Genomic DNA, 17,167 nt, shown 5'->3' on the forward strand with positions numbered 1-17,167 from the left:
TGAAAAGACGAGCACACACTCTACAAACAGCAAAAGTACTTCTGCTGAACACAGCAAATATGTCTCTATTAAACTATAATATTGTGCTCTATATAAAGTATGTCTTTTGTTTACAGATATGGAGGAGTTCAGCTATAATATTGTGCTCTATATAAAGTATGTCTTTTGTTTACAGATATGGAGGAGTTCAGCTATAATATTGTGCTCTATATAAACTATGTCTTCTGTTTACAGATATAGAGGAGTCCATAATAATTTCAATCTAGAATTTTTTTAAAAAAACCTCAACTCTTTAATAATAATGGCAGTTTTTGCTCACATACATTCACAAACATATTTGGCATCACTATATTGATTTTATGAATTCATACTTGATAATATTTGTGTTCCAGTATGCGGATTTGAGCTTTTGTAAGCCACTGAGGGAATGGGCAAACTATAATATTTAAGTACCATGGGCAAAACGTAGAGCTGGAGAAATTCCAATGGTAAAGCATGGATCCGTATTTATAAAGGTAAATTATCTCTATGGGCACTGATTCTTTTATACAAATGAAGTCTTTACTCTAGAGTTACTCCAACATCTCACTCTGTGGCCAAACTGGATTTTATGAGAATGGTTTATGGAAATTCTGTTGTAATCTAAGGAAATTCTGTTGTAAGGAAATGTCCAACTTAGTCTGTAGCTACGCCTTTGGACCAACAACTTCATATTTATTTAATAAAATTATAAATTGTTAATGATTTTTGTGTGATATCTTTTTTAATAAATATTTCATTTGTGTATGAAAGCTACTGTGACAGTATGGAGTATTTGAACTTTCAAATATGCCATAGGGCCAAACAATCAGATCACAACAACTGGGATACAGACTGTTGGGATAAGGTTCACATCATGATCCAATGTGGTCATCGGCTTTACAAGATTTTAAAACCTGTCCTCTCAATATATAGCAGATTTACAGCCAGATATTGGTCAGGTAGGTCTCTTGGAGTGTCTCATACAAGAATATGCAAGCTTGTATAAGCTGCCAACTTGGACTAAAGTAGCCAAAACGGCAGCTTAAATTTGCCCATGTATGGCCACCTTAAGACAACATGTAGATTACAGGACAATAACTGGACAAACCTTGTTTAAAATATTTAGGTGAAACATTTGGTATCAGGTGATTTGTATTCTGTGCTCTGATATTTATTAGACGTTGTTACAGTTTTCTTACAGGAAACATTCATGTCTTTATTTGTTGTTCTAATTATATAGCTCTTACTACATAACTGTAAGATTATACAACATGAGGTATATATGGAAAAACTGGATATAAATATATATATTTCCATATGTAAAGCAAAAGTAGCTTGCAAGAATCACACCTTACCAGATGGAAAAGAAAATGGTGTAAATTTACCAAAGATAAAAGCTGTCAGTCATTACACACTTTGTCACCCCCATTATGTGTTAACTTAGTGAAATAGTTTTGTGGAGATACACAGATAATAATTTACTTTTACATCTTCAAAACATTGCATATAAAGATTAAGCGGCACAGACATCATTTATGAAACTAGACACCACATATATGGAATAGGACAATCTTATAAGACTTATAAGACTTTTTGGGCCTTCTAAGTGAATTATTCTGTAAGGTGGTATTCAGAAGTATTAGTATTGGGATATAATCTACAATGATAAACAGTTATTTCAAGAAGTCAGTATAAAAGTGAAATAAATAAAGGTAATGGAATACAGACGTAATGCTGCAGTAAATGTAGATACATATGTGGCTTATACAGTTTCAATTTAGCTATAGTACTTTAACTGGTAAACAAAAAGATTAAAAGAAGTAACTTCTGATGAAGTCCACTTTATAAAACACAAGAGAATAAAAAAGGAGATTAGTAGAACAGAGGATGTATTCTAGAAAAATAAGATAGGAAGGACAGCTGGATGTCATTGTCCACTCTGGGATTTATGACCTGGCTAAGAATAAACTTAAGGATTCACAATCATGTTTGAGTGAGATAACAGAATTTTAAATCTGAATTAAAATACCCAATTCCTAGGGCATGTTTAAAAATTGTAATACTGTCAGTATAAAGACAGACGAAAAATAATATATCAAATAGATGTAGGAAACATAGGAACGATTTATCAACATTCAAATTTCCAAAACAAATTAAATTAATGATATTTATAAACCACAATGGCAGACTCAATGAAAAAGAAGAGTAGAATGTGGGTTAACTGGCTTTCTTTTTTTTTTGTTTTTGATTATTATTGTTTTTCCTTAATAGTCACACATTTGAGATTTTGCCATTTCAAAAATCTAAAATTCAAATTATGATAAATCTGCCTCTTAGTCTCTTAATACATAAGTATATTTTAAGGAATGAGGGTGCAAGAAAAGGGTGCTATTTCTGAAGACAGACTTATGTGGAATGGAAAGGATCAAATTTGTTTCAATTGCATTTAAAGATAACATTGAAGTCACTCAGTAGCTGAATGATCAGAGATAATAGTACTTCTGAAAAATACTGGTGGCCTTATAATAAACTGACTTTTCTTTCATACCATAGACACTACTAAAACTATAATTTTCCTTTCATTAACTTTGAACAAAACAAACAATAGATAGAGTGAACCAGTGGAATGGTCAGGAAAAAACACAGTGAAAGCTGTTTGGACATAGTGCATTAAGATTTGGCAGAAATACAGGATGGATGATTGAGCGTTGTTATAATATGAAATGGAAGGCAAAAAGTGGGGTTTAAGATATGACAGGGTGACGTGGCAGAGTTACATTTCAAATAGAGTTATAAGTAAAGCTAGTACTTTTCAACAATAGTTTGATTTTCAGGGAAATTCTGATCCTTTTAAAGCAAGCCAACAGTGTAATAGAGTGATCCAGAGTTTCAGAAAATGGTAATAGGGAAAGTCTTGTAGCTGGTGAGCCAGAGGATGTGAAGTGAGAGGATGTATGTTGATCTTTGATGGTAAGTATAAAAACAAGGAAGCTTATGGCAGCATATATTAATACAATGGAAGATAAAACATGGCAGGGCATTAGCAGTGAGTTAAGACATGTAGCTTGAAATTAATCCTAAATCTCAATGTAATTAAGAAAGGAGAGAAATGTCAGTTGAAGAAGGATAATAGGGAACAAGTCTGGAAGCTGATCACATTATAGATATATGAGAGGAGAGCTGAGTAAGTGTAAAGCCTTTGTGACTAGTAGTTGCAGTTGGAAATTATGAGAGCACAAATAGTTTCTCAAGTTTCTTATGAACAAAATGGGGTGAAGACAGAGTGGTTTGGACATGGACTGAATGTGGCTATTTGGAAATAGTTGTATCAAATATGTACTGTAAATATTTAAATAAATAACACCTGTGGATAATTGTTACATGCCTGCTTAACTCTCTATCATGATAATGTTGGAAAAGCTTAAGAAGTATTTGCTTCTGAAATATAATACATATGTTACCAACATCAACTGCTGCCACCTCTGCAGTCTGAATAATGAATAAAACAAGCTTGATGTTTTAATACAAACCTCCCTTTAAATCATGCACATCATCACATCCATTTTATGTATGGGATATTAAGGGTTAACATATCTTTTTTGCCCCCACCATATTTATTAATGCCCTGCTGGAGCCTGGAATTTGACCTCTGACCCCAGTGTTATTGCCAGAAGTTTTGTGCAATACTATGAATTATTAGTGTCTCACCTTCAAATCCACTGCAAACATTTTATAGTCATCATTAGATCTACCAAACATCTCACTGGAGAATCTTGATCTTATCAGTGACCCAACAGCTTTGCAGAAGGTTCAGAACAAAATGAAATCAGTGAAACTGCACATCACTGTTGTACTGATGAAAATTCTACAGCCATTTAAAGGAAATGTAAGTGTAAAGCACCAGTGCTAGTAAACTTCATTTGGCTAATGTAGCCTCTGGATAAAGTCTTTAATTTTAAGAGGATCTAAATCCTCTAAAAGAAAATATAAATAAAGTTAGCCACCCTGACTGATCGTCTGAGCAACAATCAGTCATAATAAAATTACCTGTATGGATAAATAATCATAAATAATAAATGTTATAAAACACAAGCAAGATAAAGATTGTATTCAACTTTTTGACATTGTTTTACTCATACATGACCATCAATGAACATTAAGGGGCTAATTTATCAATGTTAGAGGTTTTTTTTACCTCAAATTAACTCAAATGACCTCAAAACTCAAATAGTATCTTATTCAAGAAAAAATTCAAACGTCTAAATCTCCAACAAATATTACCGTCCCAAAAACTCAAATCGAATTCGACTAAATTCAAATCGAATTTTTTCTCTGAAAAAAAAACTTGAAAGTCAGAAAGGCTATTAACATCTTCAAATGGGTCACTGGACCTCTGTCATAGACCTCTACATGAACTCTGCAGGAATTCAAGTTGTTCCCAGGGTCAAGGTATGATAAATCTCAAATTTGAAATTCAATTTGAATTATTCCCAACTCGAATTTATGAGTTTTGACCAAAATACCGACAAATTGGAATTTACAATTCAAACCTTAATAAATCTGCCCCTAAAAGTGATTTATGTTTGTTCTCATTAATTTTAAGCATTAAAAGGATATACAAAACCTATACTGCTGCTTCAGCAATAGGGTCAATTCTTTCATGCATCAGAATCTGACACACCATTCTTTATTACTGCACATGTAAAATGCATGTACAGTGATAAAGGAAATTGACATAAAAATAAGGTCTAAAAGATGGACCTGATCAAATTACTTATGACAAAGTTGAAATTGTATTTATTGCTTAAACCATGAGCACTTCCATGTTTACTTAATGAAGAAGCAGGAATCTTCCCCAAACCTAGAGGTTTTTACTTTTGGGTATTCACCATTGCAATTCATCTATTTTACCCTTCACTCACACGCTACTTATACAGAGGGGGCATAGATAAATAATCCATGAACCATTGAAAGCAAACCAAAAGAAAGCATTATTTACTCCAAAATGCCAAACTGGTTCTTTCATCAACACCTTCTGACATGCCTTAAGAACCATGAATTATTGTGAACATTTACCCTTCAATTTCAACATAAGCTTTTACATTTGTTACTTCTGAGAACTGCAAACCTTTAAAGTATTATGTAACATCAAACTCATCTCAGTTCATCCCCTTACTGTAATGATTTCCATTATCTGAGAGTATAAGCATCATAGAAAAGGGCCATTATACAGTGACACCTTGCAGAGATTATCCCTTGTTTGTGTGACTTACCTTGAATAACGCTTATATAAAATATAATAATTTACTCTCTGCGGATCCTAAACACAGTATGAAACCCATTTCAAATATACAAAACAGATGGATGAGTTCAACATATGATAAAGAAGAAACAGCAAATGTGACTACAAACAATACCAGCTGAGTAAATAAAATGAAGCAGATACCTGGTATGTCGGTAAAGGTTTCTCCAAGGACTGATACATGAAAAGTCATCTCCTTCTCTTTAAGTTTCAGCAATACTTTAAAGAACGTTTCTGGGTCTTTATCGTGTTCCCTCAAAAGAAATAAATGAAAAACATGTTTACTTGGGAAAATTCACAAGAGAGTGGAATGCAATTTCTTTCTATTGTTATATCGTTTTTTTGTTTGTTTTTTTTTTGGTTTAGGGAGCCTCAGGTATCGAACAACATTTTCTCATTTGCCCTCTAACATTGGATCTGCTGTCCAAGCCTGTAGAGAGGTTCTAACTGTTCTTTAGCTTGCAGCCAATGACTTCTGTTCACTACCCAATCAAGGTTTAACACAGTATTTGTCAAGGTATAAGGGCTCACATCATCATTGTTAGTACTGCCAAAATAACATACCAAAGACAGAACACTTGTTTTCCCTATTAGAGGATCTTTTTCTCCAGGTAATAAAAGAAGCACACACTTGTACACAGATACAAGCACTACGCCTCCACAAGCCTCTCATTTTTGATTGCCTTTGGCTGCAGCTCAGAATTTCTTAAATAGTAAAATAAAAAAAAGCCTTATGCACGGGCAGTTCTGAAGGCATTTAATGAAAATACATTTTGGCAGAGTCACTGCCAGAGCAAGGCAGCATATGAATACAGAATGTATTTAAACTTATTATTTTCAGAGAATTTTATAAACATAATATTTGTTTGGTAGGGGTAACTGCAACTTGTATTATGTGTGGCATAATCCAAGCTACAGCAACCTAGTCAGTGATACCCAAAAATACCCAACCATTAGAAATAGGCATTACATTTTTTGCAATAGGCAGATTGAAATTATTTTAACAGATTTCATATTTTGACCCTTGAATTCACCCCACTCAAAAAATGACTATTTTTCAAACATATAATTCATTGAATTGATAGTTTATGTACATTGTTGAATTTGATTGTCATTTGTGAAGGGCTGTTCCATGTCCCCACTGAAGGGGGAAAAAAACACAAATGATCACAATGTAACCCTGCATGTCTGGCCTATTACTGGGCTGTCAAATTTGCCAGTGCTCTGTGCTGCCCATGCCAAACAAATAATCATAGAATATAATAAAATGCACTTTAAAATGCACAAAACATAAATATATTCAAATAACATTTGCCCAGGATTGTATTACTATACTAATGTCATAATGAGTACAGAAAAAGAATTAGCGGTTTGTATCATTTGTTTATATAGTGTCAAGTTGTGCATTTTTGAACAGGTACAGAATTGAATAAAGGTGTTATGAGAATGCCTTTTAATTTTTTTCCCTTTTACATCCACCTCTGCCAATTTAACATATGTTATGGGATTTCAAAGCTCTCCACTAATTGGTAAGCATCAACATAGCTTTATTCTTTGAAGAAATATACACTGTGAGCTACTGGCTTTTAATAAGGTAATGATGTACATCACAAGCAAATACAATATATTTTCTAACGATAATATGAGAGGATGGAAAACCAATAACATAAATAAGAGCAGTTTAAAGAATAAAACCAAAGATTTTTTATTTTCATATTACATAAGGTCTGGGATTTCTAGGCATGGCAAAGGCTACACAAAATATAAATTGTGTTTTCAAAACTGCCAAGAAGGACTGAAGCAGAATAAGGCCCCTATGAAAGAACAACATAAAAAGAATGTAAAAAGAAATTATGACAAGCTAACATTGAATTCAATAGAACAATTCAACTAACATCAAAATAATCAGTGTGCTGGAAATAATATAATTCTCACCCAATGTAAATACAACTTTTCTATGCAAGAAAAAAAATCCTATTAAAATCAAAATGAATCTCTGTTATGTTATTTCTTTTATTTTCATCTAAGGGGATATTTATCAATTACTTATCAATTCATTTTCATTTATTCTCTTTTAAAAATAAAATAAAAAACAAATTCCACATAACATGTGGAAGATGTCAGAGTGCATTGGTACAAACTGCCATACATTGCTATAGGTTGTCTGGAAAGTTTCCAAATGGTCTGCGGTCAATGGTTCTCTTCAGGACACTATAGCATTAGACTCCCTATGACACCTAAGGGCAGATTTATCCAGGGTCGAATTTTCGAAGTAATGGGAGTTTTTTAACTTGACTTCGAAATTCAAATAAAAAAAGACCAACTGGAATTTATTTTAAAAAATTAAGGTTTTTTTTGTGGGTGAATAGGCTGTATTCGATCATTCGAATCAAAGTAAGATCGTCTTCGACTGATTTTTCATCTAAAAGTCCACCAATTGACTCCAAATAGGTTCTAGGAGGTCCCCCATAGGCTAAAACAGCAATTCGGCAGGTTTTAGATAGCGAATGGACAAAGAGACAGTACATGATAAATTTTGATATTCGAATTTTCAAATTTATTTCAAATTCGAATCAAATTTGGACTATTCCCTAGTCAAAGTACACAAAAATAGCTTGAAATTCAATTTTTTTTACTTAGAATTTTCAATTTGACCCTTGATAAATCTGCCCCTTAATGTTTTAAATGATTATGATCTGAATAAACTCTCACTTTATCGAGATATTCTGTAGGCCACATTTGCCACATGCAAGGTCAGGATGTGCTACTAATATCATGGCTCCTGTCTTTACCCTGACAATAACTGGGCTAAGCTTAGACCGGGGGGGGGGGGGGGCCAAACTTTTTTACTTGTGAGCCACATTTAAATGTAAAAAAAAATTTGGAAGCAACACAAACGTGAAAATTCCAGGGGGTACCATATAAGGGCTGGGATTGGCTATTTGGTAGACTCTATGTGGTCTGGCAACCTACAGGAGACTTTATTTGGCAGTGCATCTAGTTTTGATGCAACCAAAATGTGTCTTCAAGCCAAAAATTAAAAAAAAAATTGCACCTGGTTTGAGGCCACTGCGAGCAACATCCAAGGGATTGGTGAGCAATATGCTGCTCACGAGCCACTGGTTGGGGCCCACTGACATAGACAATAGATCCAAAGTTAAAAACCAAAGCCTTAGAGCAGGCATTTAGCCTAGAAATGTAAAATAGCAGTTTTCATAATCAATATAGGGTGAATATTAGAGGCCTGGGAATAGTAATTTGCAGTAAAAAGGAACAATTCTACAAAACAAATTAAGGTCTTATTTACAAAAAGTCCCTGTATAGGAATATAGGATTATCTTGCACGAATCTAGTGGTTGTGCCTACCTGGTGTATAGTGATGGGTGAATCGCTAAAATTTGCCAAAAGCATTGAAGTCAATGGGCATCAAAATTATTTTTGGCATGAGCGACAATTTTTCTACACAATACTATTTTGTCCAAATGCATTAGAGTCAATGGGAGTAAGAATTATTTTGACGCGTGGCAAGTTTTATGCACGCTGCAATTTTGACTCGCAAATCCATGCCTGCCGAATTTATTTGCCCATCACTACTGGTGTATACGATGAAAGGCATAGTGCACTCGGGAACACTATATCCAAAAGGAAGAATGTGAGGATCTCCAATAATAAAGAGCTAATTTTTTTTTAAAAAAGTAGAAAATTTATTAGGACATAAGACCTAATGTGTTTCGTGCCTCATAGGGTACTTACTCATAGTGCACTCGGGTACAAAGGAGCCCCATACTTAACTACTTTAATTACAGGTCTTCCTTTGCTTGTGTTGCACTTGAGTCCCATGAGTCTATTGACAATAGGGTTAATTCCTCAGTTGCTGCTTCTTAGTTTGAAAATACCAGTTGCAGCATCAGTTTTGCTCACAATTTGCAGAGGCCTACATTTCACAGATTTATTAAGGTTTGAGTTATGTTTTACATAAAAATTTGAGTTTTCCAAGTTTTTTTGGTAAAAAAACCTCAAATTTTTCGAGTTTAAAAAAACAAACAAATTTTTTTTTTCTAAATTTATTAAACTCTGATCCTGGAAATTGCTTAAATCCAAAAATACACCATCTAAAACCTGCCAAGGTCATGTAGGAGTCAATGGCAGAGGTCCCTTGAACCATTTGAAGATGTTAATAGCCTTCATGATATTGAATTTTTTTTTTTTCAGAGGGTTTTGCCAGAACACGTAATCAATTCAAGCAATTTTGAGTTTTTCCCAAGTTTTCAGTTTGTTAACTCCAAACTGGCTGATTGAGTTCTTCCCAGTCAATTTATTTATTTTTTTTTTAATTAGAAACCATTCGAGTTGTGAGTTCATTCGAGGTATATAAAACTCTAAAATTCAACCTTTGATAAATAACCCCCTTACAGTATCTGGTGTGCCGCATTGCATTAGGTGGGATTATGCTGGAATCAAAGGCTCAACTCCTTTAGTAAATGATTCCTACATTGTTTTAGAATATAGGTAAATGTTTTCTGCACACAACTGATTAAAACAACAAACATCAGTGTGCAGACTGACGGCTACATATACTTTTATTCTAATGAAATCAATGGTGAGTTTTTATCAGCAAAAGGCTAAATTGGATCTTACTAGAAGGGCATTACTCAATGATACGAGGGCCACTGTTCCGTAGAGATGTACAGATATTCAGAGGAGCCTTAGAGCTGATGACCTTACACTGATATTTTATTGCCCTGATTTGTAATCTAACATTAATGTTATTATGAACCAGACACTGCTCAAGGAGTGCCTCAGACAAAGCATAAAATGTACAGGTACATATGAAGACATAAAGAAGCTTTCCACAGTCTTTTTAGTTTATGTAATGTGCAAAACACACCTCTGACTATATTTGGCTCTGCTTGTACACTTAGGGGCACATTTACTAAGGGTCGAAGTAAATTCAAAGTGAATTTTCGAATTCAAAAACTTCGAATTTCATTACAGTCATTTTTGGGTACTTCGACCATCGAATAGGCCAAAATTCGATTCGAATTAAAAAAAATTTGAATATTCTACCATTCGAAAATCGAAGTACTGTCTCTTTAAAAAACGTTGACTTCGACACTTTGCCACCTTAAACCTGCCGAAATTGCTATGTTAGCCTATGGGGCCTCCTAGAACCTATAGGCAGTATTTGACTAAGTTTTTTGAAGTCTACATTTTTTTTTAAAAAAAATCATTCGAATGGTTCCATTTGAACGATTTCAACGTTTGATCAAACAATTTAAATTCGATTGAAAACGGCTAAAATCACTCAAAAAAACCTTTGACTATCAAATTTCTACAATTCGATGGTCGAATTTTGAAGTTTTACCACTTCGAAATCCGACCCTTAGTAAATGTGCCCCTTAAGGTACAGTATAAGCAATGCATTTTTGTTTTCATTTCCATGGCTTTATTTACTCACTCCCCTGTGATAAAGCTGATTTCCATGATGTGTCTCTTCTTAATTTTAATACCCTTTTTACTCATCATATAGACACAAGCATTTGCCATGAAATAATGAAACCATATCAAAGGAAAGTGAATATAACAAGTAGGGAAAAAGTAAACTTGATTTTTTTTAATTAACGGATACACAGCCCTGTACATATATCTAAAATCATGAAAACTAAGGTTAATTAACATAAAAAGCTCACTAGTAGAGATGCTGAATTTTGAATTTCAGCCATGCTGCAGTAAGTGCCTTGATTTCCCAGTAATGACCTAGTTCTCCTAATGAGCAACATTAACCCCTGGCTGTAGCTGTCCAGGACTTAATTGTCAACTAAAGCTGAAATAGGACTTTGCCGATCTGCAGGTATGTGGTATATTAGCTCATGTTATTCCTTAATAAATATATTCGTTGCTAGGGCAACAGGAAAATTAGGTCTACCACTTTTTTTTCCCTTTTCTGAGCAACTTGAATATAAGTAGAAGCTTTATTAGAGACTGGAAAACGGAATACCCAAATTCTACCATTGCAATTTTCATGTGTATGTAGGGTCTTTTGTGTCATTTTAAAATGCATGATTTTTATAGCCTCTTAGTTGAGGTATGTTCAGGAGTAAAAACATGTTACAGTTATACATTTTATATAATTAAATCTTGTTTGCTCTTAAAGAGTAGTGGACAGCAATTAGCATGTGATCTATGGCTCCATTAATATAATTATGGCAGCGTTTATTTCACAGAGCCTCAATAGCCAACTTTCACTTGTGTTCACACACTAAGGAGAGTCTGGCACTATATTAATAGAGAGCCAAGGGCTAGCATCTTTTGCTGAAATGCGATCACTTGAACTAGGCTAATAAACCAGTAGTGCTTTCTCCTCTGCTTCTTCTCTTCTAAGGCATATAATCATAGATGAGCCATGTGCTTTAAGCACATTTCACTTAGGTTACAGTGGCTTCATGCATCGGTGTGAACAGAACCATCCTAAGTGCAGGGCCAGAAGCAACATGTAGTCACCAAAGACTGTTGGTCCGTTAATAAGGATATTAGAACATAAAAATATGAAGGTCAGTTGAACCAATTGTCAATAAAATACATGTAAAAAGCAAGTTCAGCTAACACATCAAAATGAGTCATTTGAAAAGGCAACTTGAATTCTTCATCATAATAAAAAAAACTATCCTCAGGTATTTTACATTTTGTAGAGCTCTGTTTTTGAGTCTTCAATCAAAAATGTCCACAAGGGACACATGTGGAGGTCAACAAGTAGGTCAAGGTGTATGATTCTATAGTTCTCAACAAAGCAAACAATGAAGATGTTTAGAGGCCCTCTTTAATACAGTAATAATACATAGAAAATCTCTAAGCATAACAAACATCAACATGTAGTCCAATGCCCACAGTATGCTGATCTGTTATCTATATTACATAAGCAACTCACAGCACCTCCTACCAGTCTACTGTTGGATAGCAAAAACTTCTGTGTGCACACACAAGCCAATCAGCTATATACAGTATATATGCAAGTCTTTAGCAACCATTGTGCATTGTGGCCTAATGGTTAGAACAACTACCTAGCACCACTGGGATCCTAGGTTTGATTCCATACAGTAAATAATAACATCAACACTATAAGTGCTTATAAGCGGCAAATATTTTTCTATATGAAAAATCTAGTAACACCCTGTGGTAAGGACAGGCTAGTTAACAGCTCACCAATTACTTCTATTGGCTCGGGTGCATCAAGCCCCGAACCCTGCGCTTGAAAGGTAAATCAGCCTCCACTTCAATAATATAGTTCAACGACACACAGAGGATAAACCTCTTACCAAATAGGTGGCGCGATTCATGTCTACGCAGTTTCTGAGGAAGTGCGTAGACACGAAACATGTCAGACCTCAGACGCTTTTACATATATCTAATGTTCAAATAAAGCTTATAGCTTTTTAACTGAAACTCTCGACTTCGGCGGTCTGTTTGTGGGATTCGGAGTGTGCTGTTGCAAAAAGATTGATTGATTCCATACGGGAAACTATATGGCGCATATATGTTCCTCCCATGTCTGAGGTTACTTCAGTCCTTCCATAACAACGCAACATATTGTTATAATATAATGCAAAAGAACTTGGATTATGAAAGGACTATGAACTCATGTACTATAACACTTAATTTATAGGCATTAACTACAATAATTAGCATATACTTATGACTTAGTGTACACTTATGACTTATGACTTATGTCATAACAAAGTGAAATTTGTACTATAGTAGATACTCTCTTGTAACCCATTGTTTAGGAATTAGAAGGCATCAGTCAACGTTTACTCTGCAGAATGTTGAAGATAACGCTAAAGTACTCTCCATGTGATGCTTGAAATTTAATGAATGTGTAACATAAAGCATAATAGCTTTCAAACGATGATAATCGCATAATTCTGTAACTAAGTTGACCCATATAGACATTCTCTCTGTACCTTAAAGACACCACACTCTGACTAATAACCAAGGCTCTTAGAAAATGGTGCTGAAACGACTGCTTTGCAGTATGGTAAGCAAAGCTGAAACACTATTAGTTTCCATCAATCCTGACAACGATTACTTATTATATGCCCAGATTACAAACAAACTGTGGTCTAGAGATTTCTACAATAGGACTGTTACATATATTTTGGATGACAGGACCTTTTCTACTTATACTCCCCATGAATTCATAATTGATTTAATTAATATATTATAAGAAAAGAAGGGTATGTTGTTTAGTGGCACATACATACTTCATTAGTTTTTCTCATCTCAAAGACATTCGCATCCCATTTGAATATGCTTTAATTTCACTGGGAAAAAATAGTGAGTGATTTGAAATGTATAAAAAACTTGATGCGTTTAAGATGTATCCGCAGAGAGCTTTTGTAATATTCACTAAAGAAAATCCACTTTGTTCTCAGAAAATGACAAGATGAATTTTTAAAAATCTCTGTGTTGATTGGTAAAAATAGTAATAACTATGCAATTTCTTTAAAATGTAAGCTCTAACGAGCAGTCCCTAACCTCTCAATTTGTACCGTCCATAAAGATGCTGATTTATGTCTTCCACCTTCCTAAATGTGAGATTATGGATATAATATGAAAATGTTATTATTAAATTATTGAAGATATGTTACATTTAAGGGCAGATTTATCAAAATGTGAATTTAGATCTTAATAAATAAAAACTCACTCAAATTCTGTTTGAGATTGTGATTTTTAGAAACGTATTTATCAAATTATTTTATTAAGATCTAAACTCACATTTTGATAAATCTGCGCCTTAGACACAATAAACAGCATTGGTGCATTTTAGCATTGTGAAAAATGTAAAGAAAGGTCCATAAGGTCCATTTACAAAAATGTAAAGAAAGGTCCATGTATAGAAAGGTCCAAATGTAAAGAAAGGTCAATACACAGTGATGCACTGATACACAGTGTGAAACATCATGATGGCAGTATCAACTCCAACACATACTAATTAGTGATAAGCAAATTTATTCGCCAGCCATGGATTTGCGACGAAATTGATGTGTGAATTTTTTTCGCAAAACTTTGTTAAAATTTGTCACAGGGAAATTTGCCATGAAAAAACGTCCATAGGAAAAAACGCCCATTGTCTTTAATGCATTTGGAGAAAAAAAGAGAAAACGCCCTTTGACTGAGGAATGGTTAGAATTACCAATTCTATGCAACTTTTTAATTGGTCTTCATTTTTTACACGTTTTTAACTATGTGCCTTTTTCTTCTGAATCTTTCCAGTTTTCAAATGGGGGTCACTGACTCCATCTAAAAACAAATGGGCTCAGAAGATTCCATACTTTATTACAACAGATGAATATCCAGACTTACATTCAATATTAAAACTTCTGGCCCAACGCGTTTCGTGAGAATTCTCATTTTCTCAGAGGCCTGAGCATCTGAAGCAGATGTCATTTTCAAAAGGAATGGGGTGTATTTACTAGTGATGGGTGAATTTATTCGCCAGGCGCGAATTCGCGGCAAATTCCTGCTATTCGCTGCCGGCGAATAAATTGGGGAAACCGACTAAAAATTCACCAGCGGAGATTTGCCTGCGTCAAAAAAAAATTGGATGCCGGCATCCGTTTTTTTTACGCCAGCGCCGTTTCGCAAATTTTTCAATGTTTCTTGAATTTACCGGGAAATTTTCTGCGAAGCAAAATGCCCCAAATTCACCCATCACTAGTATTTACACAGATATGCTCCCTTTTGTGATCCAGCACTTTACTAAGTTTTAGAAGCTACATCAAGGTGCTGTGCACTCACACCATTTTATGCAGTCAGGGAGCTTACCCCATTCATTATGACCACCTGTGAAGTGCGATACATAGGTGGTCACAATAAATAGGGTCAGCTCCCCGAATGCATAGCATAGTGTGTGCAGCGCCTGAATTGATTGTATCGGTCATATAAGGAGATCTGCACCACCAGTGCAGTGATATGTGAAGTGAGGTGATAACCCGTATTAATCATTTTATTAAGATAGCCAATGCAACCAAAAGAAAAATCACAGAGACAAGTGTTACAAAGGTATATTATAACAACCACTCTGCTTTCAGTTTACCTAGCTATTATAGCAATACTGAAAGCAAATACCTAATTTGTTGCTATGGATTATTAGACTGGGAGAAATGCCCTCCCCTAACCATTACGACATAATTCCATATCAGGGACCAGAGAAGGTTTCACTGGAAACTAGGGTCTTTAGCTAAAGATCCAGTATTAATATCCAAGCCAAATTTTCAGCTTCATTTATAACTATTCTCTACATGTGTATATCTTGCTTGTTCATTGTGAATTTGGCAACTGGTTCATCATGTTCTCAATGGTTACGTGTTACATCTAATATGACCTACTTTGAAGAGGTTACACAGAAAAGTAGAAGAAACAAGCTATTTCAGTTGGTACTCATGTAAAAATGTGCCAAGCAAAATGCAGTTTGCAAATAAAGTCAGAATATTTATATAATTTATATAATCCAGTGAGGACTTGTGAAACTTTGGAGCAATCTGTCAGGCCTAGAAGTAAATGATGATGCAGAACGAGTGAGATACTTGACACAGACAAGAATCCTTATTTTCTAATTTATATTCACCAATTAAACATAAACTGTATTTTTATGAGCAAATTTACATAAATCAGTTGATAAAGCATCCTAACACTAAAGGGCAGGAGTTCAATATCTTCCATTTGCATAGACTCCCCTGAAGAAAATACAAATGCTGGGATTTTCACTGAAGAGGCTTGCTGTGTTAGAACTCTAATGGGCTTAAAACAGTGAATTTTAAAGAAACTGATTGCTACTCCTGTAGCTACTAAATGTCTTGCTGTACTCGGTGGCATTTGGGAAAAAAAAAGAGAAAGAGTTTTTTTTTTATCATAAAATTATCCCAGCAGAGTCCATTCTGCAAGATAACATCATCATCATCATCTACATCGGTAGTGCTCTATGCAGGACCCAACAGCTCTGGCACAATATTGCCAGTCATTTATCTGTTGTCAGCACAGGTTACACACTGTAATCCTTGACTGCCTTGGAATTAGAATGTCTTTGATGTCCCCACAAGAGTTTTTTGCCTGAAGGCTTTACCAATGCTCGGCAGCTCAGTGTTTATTCCTCGTAATCTTCCTCTCATCTCCAGGCTAGCAGTGACAGATGGTTATAGGCACACAATAGTATTAAGAGTTTGATATTTTTTTTTTTTTTAATGCTGTGCTCTCTGTACAACAAATAGCTATCAGACGCGGGCCAGAGAACTGACATGGTTCACTTAGGTAATGGCAAACAAACAGCTCGGGTTGATGCTTTCTGTCATTTTTCCTGCTAACCCTGCTTGTTTCCATTGTATACTCTCAAAGGTAAACTATATTAACCTTATAGACTGTTATTAAAAAGATATATCTATATGAACATTCGCCTCTCTGCTTGCCTCTTTTCTTACTCTTTTGATTATGAACGTAATACTGCTGACATATTGAACAAATTTCCAATGTCAACATAAATTTTTACTGTGTGATAATATTCAGCTTTATATAGCTGTGTGTCACATAAGAACTCATGGATGATGCATAGTGGTAAATAATCCAAACAAAATTAGTTCTCTTGTCAGCCCCTACCTTGTATATCCCGAGGCATCAGTAAAATTGACTGCACGCTAGATTTTCAAAATTAGCCCTAATGTTGGTTTGCAGAGTGCCTGGCAACCTCTAAGTTTCTAATGGTCTACTATATTAACCGTAAGAATAAATGTGTTACTTTATATTTTGGCATTTCCTTGTGCTGATGCAGCATTCCCCTGCCCTCCCCAACCTTCT

At 34.6% G+C, this 17,167-nt stretch overlaps 1 protein-coding gene across 1 annotated transcript in view; it reads right to left on the reverse strand.

The window, feature by feature from the left end:
* The window catches only part of LOC108701838 (glycosyltransferase-like domain-containing protein 1), a 49,151-nt gene that overhangs the window by 28,290 nt on the left and 3,694 nt on the right, over positions 1–17,167 (reverse strand). The window contains exon 2 of the mRNA XM_018236853.2: positions 5,468–5,578. Within this exon, the coding sequence (XP_018092342.2) occupies positions 5,468–5,578 (111 nt within the window). The remainder of the gene's footprint in view (positions 1–5,467; positions 5,579–17,167) is intronic.

Source organism: Xenopus laevis, chromosome 9_10L, assembly GCF_017654675.1.
Source record: "Xenopus laevis strain J_2021 chromosome 9_10L, Xenopus_laevis_v10.1, whole genome shotgun sequence".
Classification (NCBI taxonomy): Eukaryota; Metazoa; Chordata; class Amphibia; order Anura; family Pipidae; genus Xenopus; species Xenopus laevis.